General features: G+C 48.2%; 2 protein-coding genes across 2 annotated transcripts; one reads left to right on the plus strand and one right to left on the minus strand.

The window, feature by feature from the left end:
• Positions 1-94: 94 nt before the first annotated feature.
• Positions 95-5,893, minus strand: N7483_003762 (putative Rho guanyl nucleotide exchange factor; the record flags this gene model as incomplete). The annotated part of the gene is made up of 3 exons (XM_057087199.1): positions 95-1,321; positions 1,395-2,731; positions 2,791-5,893. 3 exons carry the CDS (start codon positions 5,891-5,893, stop codon positions 95-97), a joined length of 5,667 nt encoding a protein of 1,888 aa, XP_056947028.1.
• A 1,495-nt stretch (positions 5,894-7,388) lies between these two features.
• On the plus strand, positions 7,389-11,126 carry N7483_003763 (telomerase reverse transcriptase; the record flags this gene model as incomplete). The annotated part of the gene is made up of 6 exons (XM_057087200.1): positions 7,389-7,632; positions 7,678-7,805; positions 7,876-8,167; positions 8,224-8,439; positions 8,498-8,793; positions 8,847-11,126. The coding sequence occupies 6 exons, from the start codon at positions 7,389-7,391 to the stop codon at positions 11,124-11,126; spliced, it is 3,456 nt and encodes a 1,151-aa protein (XP_056947029.1).
• Positions 11,127-12,175: the final 1,049 nt, after the last annotated feature.

Below are 12,175 nucleotides of genomic sequence, written 5' to 3' on the forward strand. Positions count from 1 at the left end.
GCGAGATAGAAACCGGACATAAAATGGAAGTATCGTCTTGGATCTTTTCTCTCTCTCGCTCTATCTGGAATCAAGATAGAGAGAAAAAAAACAATTATGTCGACAGCTTGGCGAAGTGCTTGTTCCAAATCCATCCAATTTGATGGGTCGAGTCGTCTTGATTGCGAGCAAGCCACAGCTCTCCTTTCTCTCCGATGATGTCAAAGATCTCTCCAGCAACATAGGTCAAATAAGGGTATCCTGCCTCGCGCCGGGCTCGATCAATGTTGAACTCGTATAGACTCGCAGCGGTGAATAGCGCCTGTGGCTCTCTACCATGTGTATCGAATTCCCGAGGTGATTCGGATTCGTTTGGATTGTCAGACATGGGCATTGCGGATGAAAAGAACCCCGAGTATCTTGACGAGTTCACTGATGAATCATTGCCCGTGGCTTTAAGGATATCAGCAAGAAAAGGGCCTTCTATGCTGAGCGCTGGCAGCAGATTAGGGAACGACTCTACGCTGTTTGGTTGCTGAGCCCCAGCGGCACTTGAACTGGATGACGGAGGAGGTTGATTATGGGGTTGAGGTTGAGGTTGAGCCTCGGTCGCATGTTGTAAGTTACGCGAGGTGTTCGGAGAATCAAGAGGTCCGCGTCCAGAAAAGGTTGACCCGGATCGGTGACGGCTGGCGGTAGATGAACTATCCACACGAGGTGATTGGAAGAGCACACTGACACCGCCAAAATCTTGTGAAACCTTCGGTGAGTCTTCTGCAATAGACTTTCTGTGGGTAGAGCTGTTGGCGGTGGAGGTTCGGCGAGCTGAACTAATGGAAGCCTGACGAGGAGAGCTAACCCCGCCTCCTTGCTGCGGCGTATTGAAGTTGGTCATATTGGAAGATTCAGCGCGGAAGGACCCATTGCAAATGCCGAGGGAATAAAGCTGGGCTTCAGCAAATGTCCAGTCACTAGTCCATTCTGGAATCACATCCTTGAAGCCGTCTGGGAAGATATCCACGTGAGGCTGGATTTTCTTCTGCATCAAGCCCCACCAGGTTGTCTGTGATTGAGCAAGACGCATAAGACAAGCTTCCATCAACTTTGAAGTTAGATCGTAGAGCTTGGGAAGTTCCTCCTTCAATGTATCATTCAGCGCAATGAACTGCTCACCCTGCTCAATAGTTTTCTTGTCAGGTTTATCACCACGAGCCTGAAGAGCCTTGTAGCGAGTATAATCAAGCAAACGCTTCTCACGTTTCTTCATTAGTCGCTGAGGCCCTTCATGAAGCTTGAGCAGAATGACCATTGGCTGAATGATAGTATCAGAAACAGTCGAAAGCTGAATGGAAAAGTAATTAGATCACCTGCGGTGTATAATAGTAATGTGGTGGTGGTGATGGAGTATTGCTTACATGTTCAGGTAACAGCACAACCGTGCAGTCCTTCATCGCAGCTTTGAATTGGCGCCACTTGCTCTCCAGCTCGGGGTAGTTAGATGGCGTTACATTCATCACGGCTTCGATGGAAAGAATGAACTCATTAAGTTGGCGCATGTAGGTTGAGGTTTCGAGAGTGTAGTTCTGAACATCGCGCATAACCAATTGCAAGTGGAAGAATGCGCTGCCAAAGTTCTGGTACAGAAGATCATAGTCTTTGTCCTCAAACACCTCGGACACTCCAACCTGCTGGCGAAACTTTTCTGTACGACGCCCGAAGGCTTTCGACAGACCAGCTCGCACGTCAGACTGGTTGCGCTTCCGGCCAACAACCTTTCCCACGACATCGGCACGCTTTTTCATATCGTTGATCCGGACAGAAATTGCGGTCAGTTCCGTCCGAGCATTCACGAGCTGGATGTAATCCGGGTGGTCATCTAGAGTTGCATCTAGCAATTGACTTAGAAGAAGAGGATACTTGAGGAATCGCTGCATAGGCTTGATGAGCAACGCATCCAAGTTCCAGGCCGTGGTCAGATCCGCCGCCCAATCTCGACATTCCTTCAGCCAAATCTCCACCTTCGGGTTTCGCTGCAGAGTTTGAAGCTTTTGGGTGGCAGCTTCATAGTTCTTCAGGTACTCAGCATACACCTTTTCCATCTGAGGAATGTGCACGACAAACGCCTCGCCAATGAGAGTGGCACAATCCTTGTCCTGATCTGAAATACCAGCACCTGATGTGGCCTGTTCTTCGTCATCGGCTGGGGCAGCGGGACGGTTATTACCACGTTTGCTGCTCCAACGCTGGGACTTTGGCATAACGTAGACACTTCTCGAAGCTTGCTTAAGTGAATCCTGGAAGCTCTGCGAGAATTGGACAATCTCGGCAGAGTTTCCAAAGAGAGTTCTCACGTCTTCAGGAGAGAGATCTAGGCAGGATCCCGAGGTCCCCTTGTAGATATCTTCCACGACTCTCATGTCACGAGTAAAAGTATACTCGGTGTCGACAAGTTCTTTGATGACGTGGCGTCTTTGCTTCAAACGGCGCTGCTCTGGCGAGGGCGATGGTTTTGGCGGGTGCTCAGCGGACGGAGTTAGAGAGGTGACAGAAGAATTTGCTGCTTTCTCAGATTGGCCATAGTCAGGAGTATGCCGCAGTGTGGAATCTTCGCTGCTCTCCCTCTCGCTAGATGCAAGATGTTGATCTTGTTGCATGAGCTGAGGTTGAATGTGAGCATTATTCGTTGCTGTGAGCGGATCATGTGGTGTGGCTTGAGGTTGAGGTGAGGTTTGTGTGCCAGATAAGCCGAGGCCTGTATTTATCATGTCAACATCATTAAAAACCCCCAGCTTAAGCTTGAACTAAACATACCCTCGTTTATGAAATCCGTTCTTTCTTGAGCCGGTGTCAGTCCTCCATCCTCAGCAGCAACTGACATCCAGTCCATGATGGATGGTGAGGCATCTTCCCAGTCATCGGGACCAACCAAACTGGCAGCATTTGACTGGCGAATGGCATTCACTCGAGGATCTTGTATTCTAGGCACCACGACCGGCTCATCTGCCAGGCTCTCTTCTGGGTCCTCCACCAACATGGAGGGGACCCGCATATCCTGACGTCGACTTTCCATTGGTCGAGGAATATGCTCTGGCGGACGCAGAGTAGCCGGCCCCCGTGGCATTGAGGATGGACCAGGCGATGGGCGCACCGGTGGGTACCTAGGACTAGCCATAGTCGCGGCAAGACCAAGATCAGCTGTCCTGCCTTGGGTCAGTTGCTCGAGATATAGCTGAGTCGCCCGACGTGAGTCCCATTTTCCTTTCTTTGCCAGGCTTGGGGGCGTAGCAAAGAAGCTGGCAGCGTTGAACTGCGCCGTTTCCATGGTTGATGGTCCTGTCACTCCCAGATCCTGGACAGGGCCACCTTCATGCTCATCATCTGCAAAGGATGCCGGTCGCGTTGAAACTGCTGAACAAGACTCGCTCGGTGTTTCCTCCTTGGAGGGAGTGGGTCTTTGTAGTATCAAATCATCTCCACTGTCCTCTTCATCGCATTGATCGTCATTGGAAGACTCTTGGTTATGGACAGAGGACGACCAGGAACTCATGCTCCATCTATTATCAGGTGGGTTTCCGGCGACAGGCTGTGCGTGTCTTAAAGCTGTTTGGGCTTCTTCGGCATTGACACTGCTTGACGTCCGGAAATAGGTTTGCCCACGTATCATAACTTGGACAGAGTCCTTGTCGTCTTCTTCGGTCTCAGATAAGCTACAGTCTTGTTCATCGCACTCGTCTTCACTGCTGGAACTTGATTCCCGGATCTGCATAATTTGGGTTAACAAACTGCGGTGGGCTTCAGCTGCACTAGGCTTTCGAGTGATTATATGAGTCTGCGGCTCCAGATCGAAATGCGTATGATCAGAGCTCGCCGAATTTGGCGCAGGACTGTCGGGTACCCTCAATCCTTCCACACCATTTGACAAGGTTCGCGGGCTGGCACCATTTGGGAGTCCGAGCGTTGGGGAATCCATTGTGGTGTGAGGGTTATTCTCTGAAAATACATCGGTATTCAAATGGAGTTGGGGTACGGTACGAGGCTCCTTGCCGTCCACAACGGGCACTTCTGTCAATGTCGCAACGGTGGTAGCCATTTCTGATGGTAATGGAATATGGTTGGTTGTTGTGCTTGGTGTTTCGGTTTGATCCTCGTCGTCGTCCTCGTCCTCGGGGAGACCCTCGGGTGCTACTAAGTCCACGCGTGTCCGACGTCGAAGCTCAGCTGCCTCCTCCTCTTTTCGTTCATTCTCTTGAACAGTTCGATTGAACGCTTGCTGGATACGTTGTCGACGAGTTTCCAAATCCACGTTGCTCAGCTCAGGCAATTGACGAGGTCGGCGGTGGCTGCGATCAGTATTGCGATCGGCTACTTTTTGCAAAGATGATAGCCTTCTCCCAATATCTGGCGATCGTGGTGTCGATCCTCCCGGCGGTCCAGCAACGGAAACTGTCTGTCGAGGTCTTGAGCTTCGCAAGGGTGGTGATTTCTTTGGAGGAGGAGCGGATACGTAAGCCTGGAGAAGCTGACTTCGATCGGATACTGAGTGACGGGTTCGGCCACTGGCCACATCGCGGCGCCCACGAGCTGTCATTGCAAATGAAGGGGCAGCATCTTCTGTGACACGAGTTGGACTTGACGGTTTAGGAAGGCGGCTCGTCCCCTTCGGCGCCAATGGAATCGTACTGGATCGGCCGCTAAAAGTAAGATTGGCGGTTGGTGACTGAGGCTCCGAGCCGGAACCAGAGTTGCGGCGGTGCGAGGAGATCGGAATGCGGGATCTGGAATTCGGGCTGGTGGGAGACCCGTCACCGGGTTTCCCTTGCTGCAAGGGAACTGAGACCGCCATGTCGGGATTCCACGGATCGGCAAGGGATTCGCTAGGGCTCGCAAAGTCACTGCGAGATCTGCGGTGAACAATACTCCTGTTCACACCTGGCTGTACCGCCTCGAGAGAATTGGCGTGCCCGAGGTACCACGCCGTCGGAGTGAGTGGTGTTCGAAAGGGAGTAGCTGGATTTCCCAGGTCTAAAAAGGCCGGGTTTGGACTGGCTATGCTCCCGTCAGAGCCTCGGCGTCTTAAATGTGCCGGAATCGCCAATCCCGAGTTATCCAGCTGTGTATTCAAGGTCAACAATTCACCAAACAACGGTCTTCGAGGATGTGAATCAGAGACTCGTTGATGGAGTGGTGGAGGTACAATGTCTGTCGACCTCCTATGCAGCTGTTCAATCTGGGGGGAGGACGGTGAAGGCGCAAGTTCCAGCTGGAGTCTGGGGTTGTTTGTATTCCAACTACTCTCAAAAGGTTCTTCGTGGTGTAACGGCAATGGACGACGCCTGTACAGAGGATTGGAGAGATCTGAACCGTGATCACTACCTGTTGGACTTGCAGTGCGTGATGTGGAACGAGATACGGCGGGTAGAGGAAGGACTTCGTCGGAATTGTTATTGAACTTATTGACGAGTTCTTTAAAGGAAGGTTGTCGAGTTCGAGATCTCATAGAAGGACGGACTGATAGAGAACCAGCTCCTGGTGAATCCGATACCGAACGAGGAGGAATTGGGCGTCTGGTGCGCACAGGGTCTAATGTTAAAGCGTTTGCAGGACTCGCCGAGACTCTGTCATTTAGGGAAGGAGCCGTGGCCATATTGTGCCTTGCGCCTAACACATCACCAAAACCCGCTTTGAGTGGTGCTGACAAAGGTCCTGTTTGTCGATAAAAGTCATCAGGATCGGGCGAGTCTCGCCCATTCAGGTCATCGGTTTGACCGCCAGACGGTAAGTGTGTTGACGATGCGGAACGAAGTGACTCGAGGCCCGATCGGCGGGAAGGATACGTGGTGTTGGCCAAAGCCGTAGAGGGGGGGGAAAGGTGTGATCGGTGAGACCTCAAAGGATGATGAGGAACTGTGAGCATCGGATCCGGATTGGCCATAAAGAGGAGTAGACGATTGTTGCCCAAACGGAGACGGCTGGGGGTTCCGGATACCAGAAGGTTGTTCGACGCTGCCAGGCATCTTTTGCATGCCTCAACCCGACGTGGACGGGGCTAGTGTCGGAAGTACCTTCAAAGTTGGGACTTTTTTTTTATTTTTCCTTTTTTTGGATTAATTTTCTTTCTTCTTCTGGTCCTCTTTTTTTTCTTTTTTTAGAGGAGACGATGCGTTGTTCCGGGGATGGGTTGTATAGTCGCCCAACCAGGTTTATCACAAGGTGAGTTGACTCAGACTACAAAGCAATCCCGGGGTGATTCACCCCCATTCAGCATCATATTCAAGACCCAAGAATTTGATAGATGTCAAATTTTAGGAGGGATAGATCACTTAAGTCTCTCTGTCGGAAGCTTAGAGAGAAAAAAAGGTTCTTTGAGGGACTCGCGTGGTAAGAAGAAGGAGGAAGATCGGAAGAGCAAAGAAAGGCGATGACGAATGAGAGGGCCGAGGGATTGTGGACACAGCGTTTTAGTATGAAGCACGGACGATAATGGGGGCGGGAGTAGCGGGCCAGATTGGAAGATTCAATTCAGAGAATAAAAGGAAGATCCGGAGGGTAAGGAATTGGGGAATCACCTTTGTTCAAGGCCATGGGGTATATGGATCGATGCCTTATAGCAGTAGTACTAGTAGTAGTAGCCTGGAATATAATAGGATATTTACTCCTTGCCCCCAAGAACAAGAACACATGTGCAAGAACAAGAATTCAGGAACAGAACCACACACGTGCATGTGGCCAGTGATCATCATAGTCATAAACATGGAACTGACGCAGTGGAGACGCAATTATCTAATTCTTCGGCTTTGAAGTTCTAGACTTTGAGATCCATGGATCGCTTTGTGCTCATTTCCGATGAACATTAATATTAAGTGTTATTGAACTTGAATATTATGTACTAATAGTTCAAATGCCAGTGGTTGTCTATTTTCAGGTGTTCATGGAGTACTAGGTAGTATGTAGTGTAATAGGAGTAAAAACTGAAACTAAGATAAGATGAATAGAAGAATCTTCCTATTAAAGGAGTAATTGATACCCACTTAGTATAGCCCCGATCTCATAGTACTGGGGGCGTAAGCTACTATATATAACACTGAAACTTGAACTAGTTACTACTACCAAGTCTGCCTAAAACTGAAGACTTCAAAGTCCTCCCGCTCCTAATTAGGAAAAGAATCTTATTGACAGAAAGTTATTAGACATGTAAAATATAATAGTTGATATGTCACTTCCAAGGTTCAATGTTGTTCATCCCATAGTGTGAGCTGCACTAGTAGTGTGCATTATGTACTCCCGCGGGAACGCGTCAAACCGCGTGTCATCTACCCCAAGTTCTTCAGATTCTCCAGTGCTTGACCCATCATGATGTAAACTTGAACAAATCATAATTAATATTCTCCCTATTCCTCCTCCAATTCATCATGGGCAAAAATAGAAAGAGATCCCGGAAGACCGAGCACAAGCCCGCGTCGCAGACCAGTATCACCACAGGTCGTTTCAAATCCTCCTACCCCATTGCGCAAGACAGCCACACAACACACCCGGTGATTTCCCTGTATTACCGTCAAGTTCTCTCACTACGACAATACCTCTTGAACCAGCTACCCACTACCTCTAAACTACGGCGAAGACGCATCACATCCTTGCGCTCCTCATCCGATCGCAGTAATATCCAACCATTGGTAGATCTGCTTGACACCACTTTAATAGGAGTCCTAAAGGAATCATCACCAACTGTCCAATCTGAGCGCCAGAAAGAATATCGGGCCTCAACCCAGTCCCAATCGCGGTCGGTCCTGGTCAGCACTGACACGGGGCCGACCTCTCCTCAATCCGAAGTATGAATATGCAAATGCAAGGGAATCGGAGTCAACTGTATTTCAAACGGCTAATGCATGGAATGTCTAGGTAGTCGATTTTGTGATCGGTCAGTTGTTCAAACGTCATAAAAAGCCGGAACATGTTCTGACTCATGGATTCCAACGTCCTTTTATGGGAAATAATGCCATCAAAAGTAATATTCCCGGAGTCGTGGTTCAATTTCCAAATGAGAATGTTTCTACTCTGAAGGAATCACCATGGACGGAAGTCTTGAGTCTATTGGGCCAGAATGGGGATGAAATCATGCTGCGACTGCTGTTTGACTGTGGAATATTTGCACCCATAAATGCCCACAAGGGTAGCTACTACCAATTGAGTGGTATCATCAAAGTCTCTCATTTATTTCATCTGGTTTAACGCTGACTCGGATAACAGGTCTTCCAATCTCAACTCTTGAAATCGTTCATGAATCCGGCGCTAGGCCCAAGGAGCCAGCCACAGCTGTAGAAGCCTCCCAAAAGAGCAAACGAGATAATCGCTCAAGTGAGGCTCGTCGTCCCAACAGCATTATCTTTCTGCGACGAAGTATGCTCTATAGTAGACATGCATCTTGGTCAAACGGGAAACTGCTCGTTGGCCTGGGCAAGAACCGTAAGTTTGATTTCTTCTCACGTTTAGTGTCAGCTGTGCACTATACTGACCGCCATAGACGTTCTCAACCGGTTTGAAGACTTGAATTCGGCAGCGCAAACCATTCATGTGACAATGTACATGTTTCCACGTCAATTCAGTCTTCGTAATGTGTTTATCCCTCCTGAAGACGCCAATGAACAATTTACAAGCACTGGTAATGCGCGTCGTGAAGATGAGATCTTTGCCGATGACAAGGATAGAAAGACCCCCAAACGGCTTCGAGGGCTAGCCACAGACCTGACTCAAAGGCTTCGAGTCCGTCATTCTAGATGCTCATATCATGAATTACTGAAACACTACTGTCCCACCGAGGTGAGCGAACCCAGACAATAATGCTTCCATGGTGCATAATCTAACAGTGATAGTCAAATGGACCGTGGAAACTTGAAACGGTGGTATCACCCACCGGCAGTCAAGATAAAAACCATATTGATTCATCTAGTGGAAATATGATCACTCAACTGCAGATGAAGTCGCCTGAATCAAAGCCCATCGATCCCAAAGTGAATAAACTGGGAGCTGAGAGTCGAGTACAGGAACCCAAGGTTACCCTCACCGACCACGCCACCCCAGCTTCTTCAGTGTCAGCCTTCTGTCGAGCCGTTTTATTGAAGTTGATTCCTCCCAAGTTCTTTGGTGAAGGTCCAGATGGTGTGCTCAACCGGAGCATCATAATGAAGCACGTGGACTCCTTCATCAAACTGCGTCGATTTGAGAGTCTTAGTTTGCACGAGGTCTGCAAAGGGTTGAAGGTTGCCAGTATTTCCTGGCTTGCCTCCCCAAACCTTTGTGATTCGACCGGCAAAACCAAGGCCAAAATGGCACTTTCTGATTTCAAGAAACGCACGGAGATACTTCATGAATTCGTGTATTACATCTTCGACTCAATACTCATTCCTCTCGTTCGAGCAAACTTCTACGTAACCGAGTCTCAGACGCATCGCAACCGTCTCTTCTACTTCCGCCATGATGTATGGCAACGTCTAACCAAGCAACCATTGGCGGATCTGAAGAAGAAAATGTTCGAAGAAATCGAAACAAGTCGAGCTCAGACTCTGCTCGCACGACGGTCCCTCGGGTTTGGCTCTTTGCGCCTGCTTCCCAAGTCCACGGGTATCCGGCCGATTCTCAACCTACGAAGACGAACACTGAAGGAATTTCGGGGCGGGAAAAAGGGAACTTACCTTGCAGCAAGTATCAACTCCAGTCTCAATCCGATCAAGGACATGCTTTCGTATGAGCGGAAACGAGCGCCGGAGAAGTTTGGCTCATCACTACAATTTGTTGGAGATATTCATCTTCGATTGCGCGACTTTAAGAAAAAGTTGATGGCGCGTATCTCTGGACCTAAACCCAGTCGTCTGCCTCAGCTATTCTTTGTGAAGCTGGATATCCAAGGATGTTTCGATACCATCCCCCAGAAACCACTCTTGGAGTTGATAGAAGAGCTGGTGTCAGAAGCTACCTATCACGTCGCCAAACATGTGGAAATGACTCCATCTGCCTTCGACGCACGAGGTAAACCGATGCGCAAATACGTTGGACGTGCAGCGCCAATTCTGAAGCAGCAGGCCATATCAAAAATCAAGTCTGAGGAGGCGCAAGGCGGAAAAGCAAAGACAGTTTACATTGACACCATTAATCAAAAACTCCAGAGCGCCGATGATCTTCTTGACCTTCTTCACGAGCATGTGCGCAACAACCTTGTCAAGATGGGCAAGACATACCTCCGTCAACGGAGTGGTATTCCACAAGGATCCGTTCTATCCAATCTCCTTTGCAACTTTTTCTACGCCCAACTCGAAGAGGAAAAGCTAGGCTTCCTGCGCCCCGATGACTCCGTACTTCTACGACTTGTCGACGACTTTCTACTCGTCACAACAGACGTGAACCAAGCCATGGAATTCCTCCAAGTGATGATCCCTGGACTACCATCCTACGGCGTGTCAGTCAACTCAACCAAGAGTTTAGCAAATTTCACCGCCGCAGTAAACGGAACTCACATTCCTCGACTGGAGGGATCCTCACTTTTCCCATACTGCGGTATGCTCATCGACACGCACACGCTAGAAATCAATCGCGACCACAATCGCCTCTTAGAAGGCGGTGATTCTGCAGCGGCGACAATATCAGATACATTAACCGTTGAGACAAGTCATAATGCCGGACGAGTATTCCGTCGCAAGGTACTCGGACCATTCCGTCTTCAAATCCACCCGATGTATCTCGACGATGCGCATAATTCCCGTGCTGTGGTTCTTGTAAATTTGCATACCAGTTTCATCACGGCCGCTATGAAAATGTACCGATACATGAGATCTCTCCGTGGTCGTAACCACCCTACAACATCTATCATCACGCAAACCATCCATGATCTGATTCGTCAGACTTTCACTGTTATCCATGTTCGACGATGTTCAACTTCGGCACCCGTGTCATGTTTTGTTCAGCTGCGCCATATTCAGTTTGTGGCTGCTGCGGCATTTCGGTTTGTGTTGAACCGCAAACAAACTCGGTATGCAGCTGTGTTGAAGTGGTTGGATACATTAGGAAGGGAATCACGGCCCACGTCAAATGCGGAAGCCCTCCGGTTCCAACAAGTTGTTAAGACGGGGAATGCTTTTTTTACAGAATGGAGATTTTAATTTTATTCTGTTTAATACTAGTACAATTTTTTTAATATTAGATCCGGAGTATTAATTATCAACTTCAGCCTGGAGTGCTGCCCAAATGTGTACTCCGTAGTTTAATTTTATTTACATTTCCCTGGTAACGTGAATGAACCCTGGTTCTCTGCCCGATGGATCGGACCATATTTCAATTCGAACTGTTTTCATCGAATTAGAATGTCGCCCACAGCTGACCAGTAGACAGACCGCGGAACTGTTCTTAATGGATTAGGGCCCGAGTGGGTGGAATGATCATGGTCCCTGGGAGTTCAGGGGATATCGATCTGAGCTCCAATTTAAGGGAAAATTTAGAACATTTAAGTGGATAAATGTGAAAAGGTGTCGATACTTGCCTGATTCAGGGGTAAGGGACTGAAAACAGTACTGAATACTTGAGAAGTACAAGTGGAAATTATAGTGGATATTAGGAGTGGTCAAGTATCTCCGAAGTATCCGGTTCAAAATGTTCTTTTTTTCGGGCTAGAAGGGTTACAACTCGTGCACTTTCAGGTCTCTGTATGGAGTACTCCGTACACAGAACTTGATTTCAAGGAATAACTCTATCTCATAGAGAATACTGTTTAACCTGCTCTTGTTATTATATGCACACAATCCAGATCTCCAATGTCTCACATAGTCTTATGTAAAAAAGGCTGGACCATTCCATATAATCTTGGAAGGGCGGTGACAGAAATGCTCATGTACATAGTAGCCTAGACTCCCTAGAGTACTCCAAACATGAAGTTTTCAGGATAAAAGAGGTTCATAAGAATATATGAGCTTGATTACATCTAGGAATTCATCCACAGAGTATAGAATAAGCGAAATAAAGGAATAATTCATTAAAATTAACTTGTTTATTACTACTGTAGTTGCTTAACTTACTAGTATTTACTACTAACTAATCTCGGACCCGGCGGTAAGTAGCTAATATGCCGAGTGCGGTATTGCCTGAGGCTCCGCTTTCGTTTTCATCTTGCAAATGTTCATCGCGACACTCATTTAGAAACTCTTTTGCCTGTTTG

This window comes from Penicillium malachiteum, assembly GCF_028827825.1.
Source record: "Penicillium malachiteum strain IBT 17515 chromosome Unknown utg000002l:1.0-8849297.0:1.0-8852440.0, whole genome shotgun sequence".
NCBI lineage: Eukaryota > Fungi > Ascomycota > Eurotiomycetes > Eurotiales > Aspergillaceae > Penicillium > Penicillium malachiteum.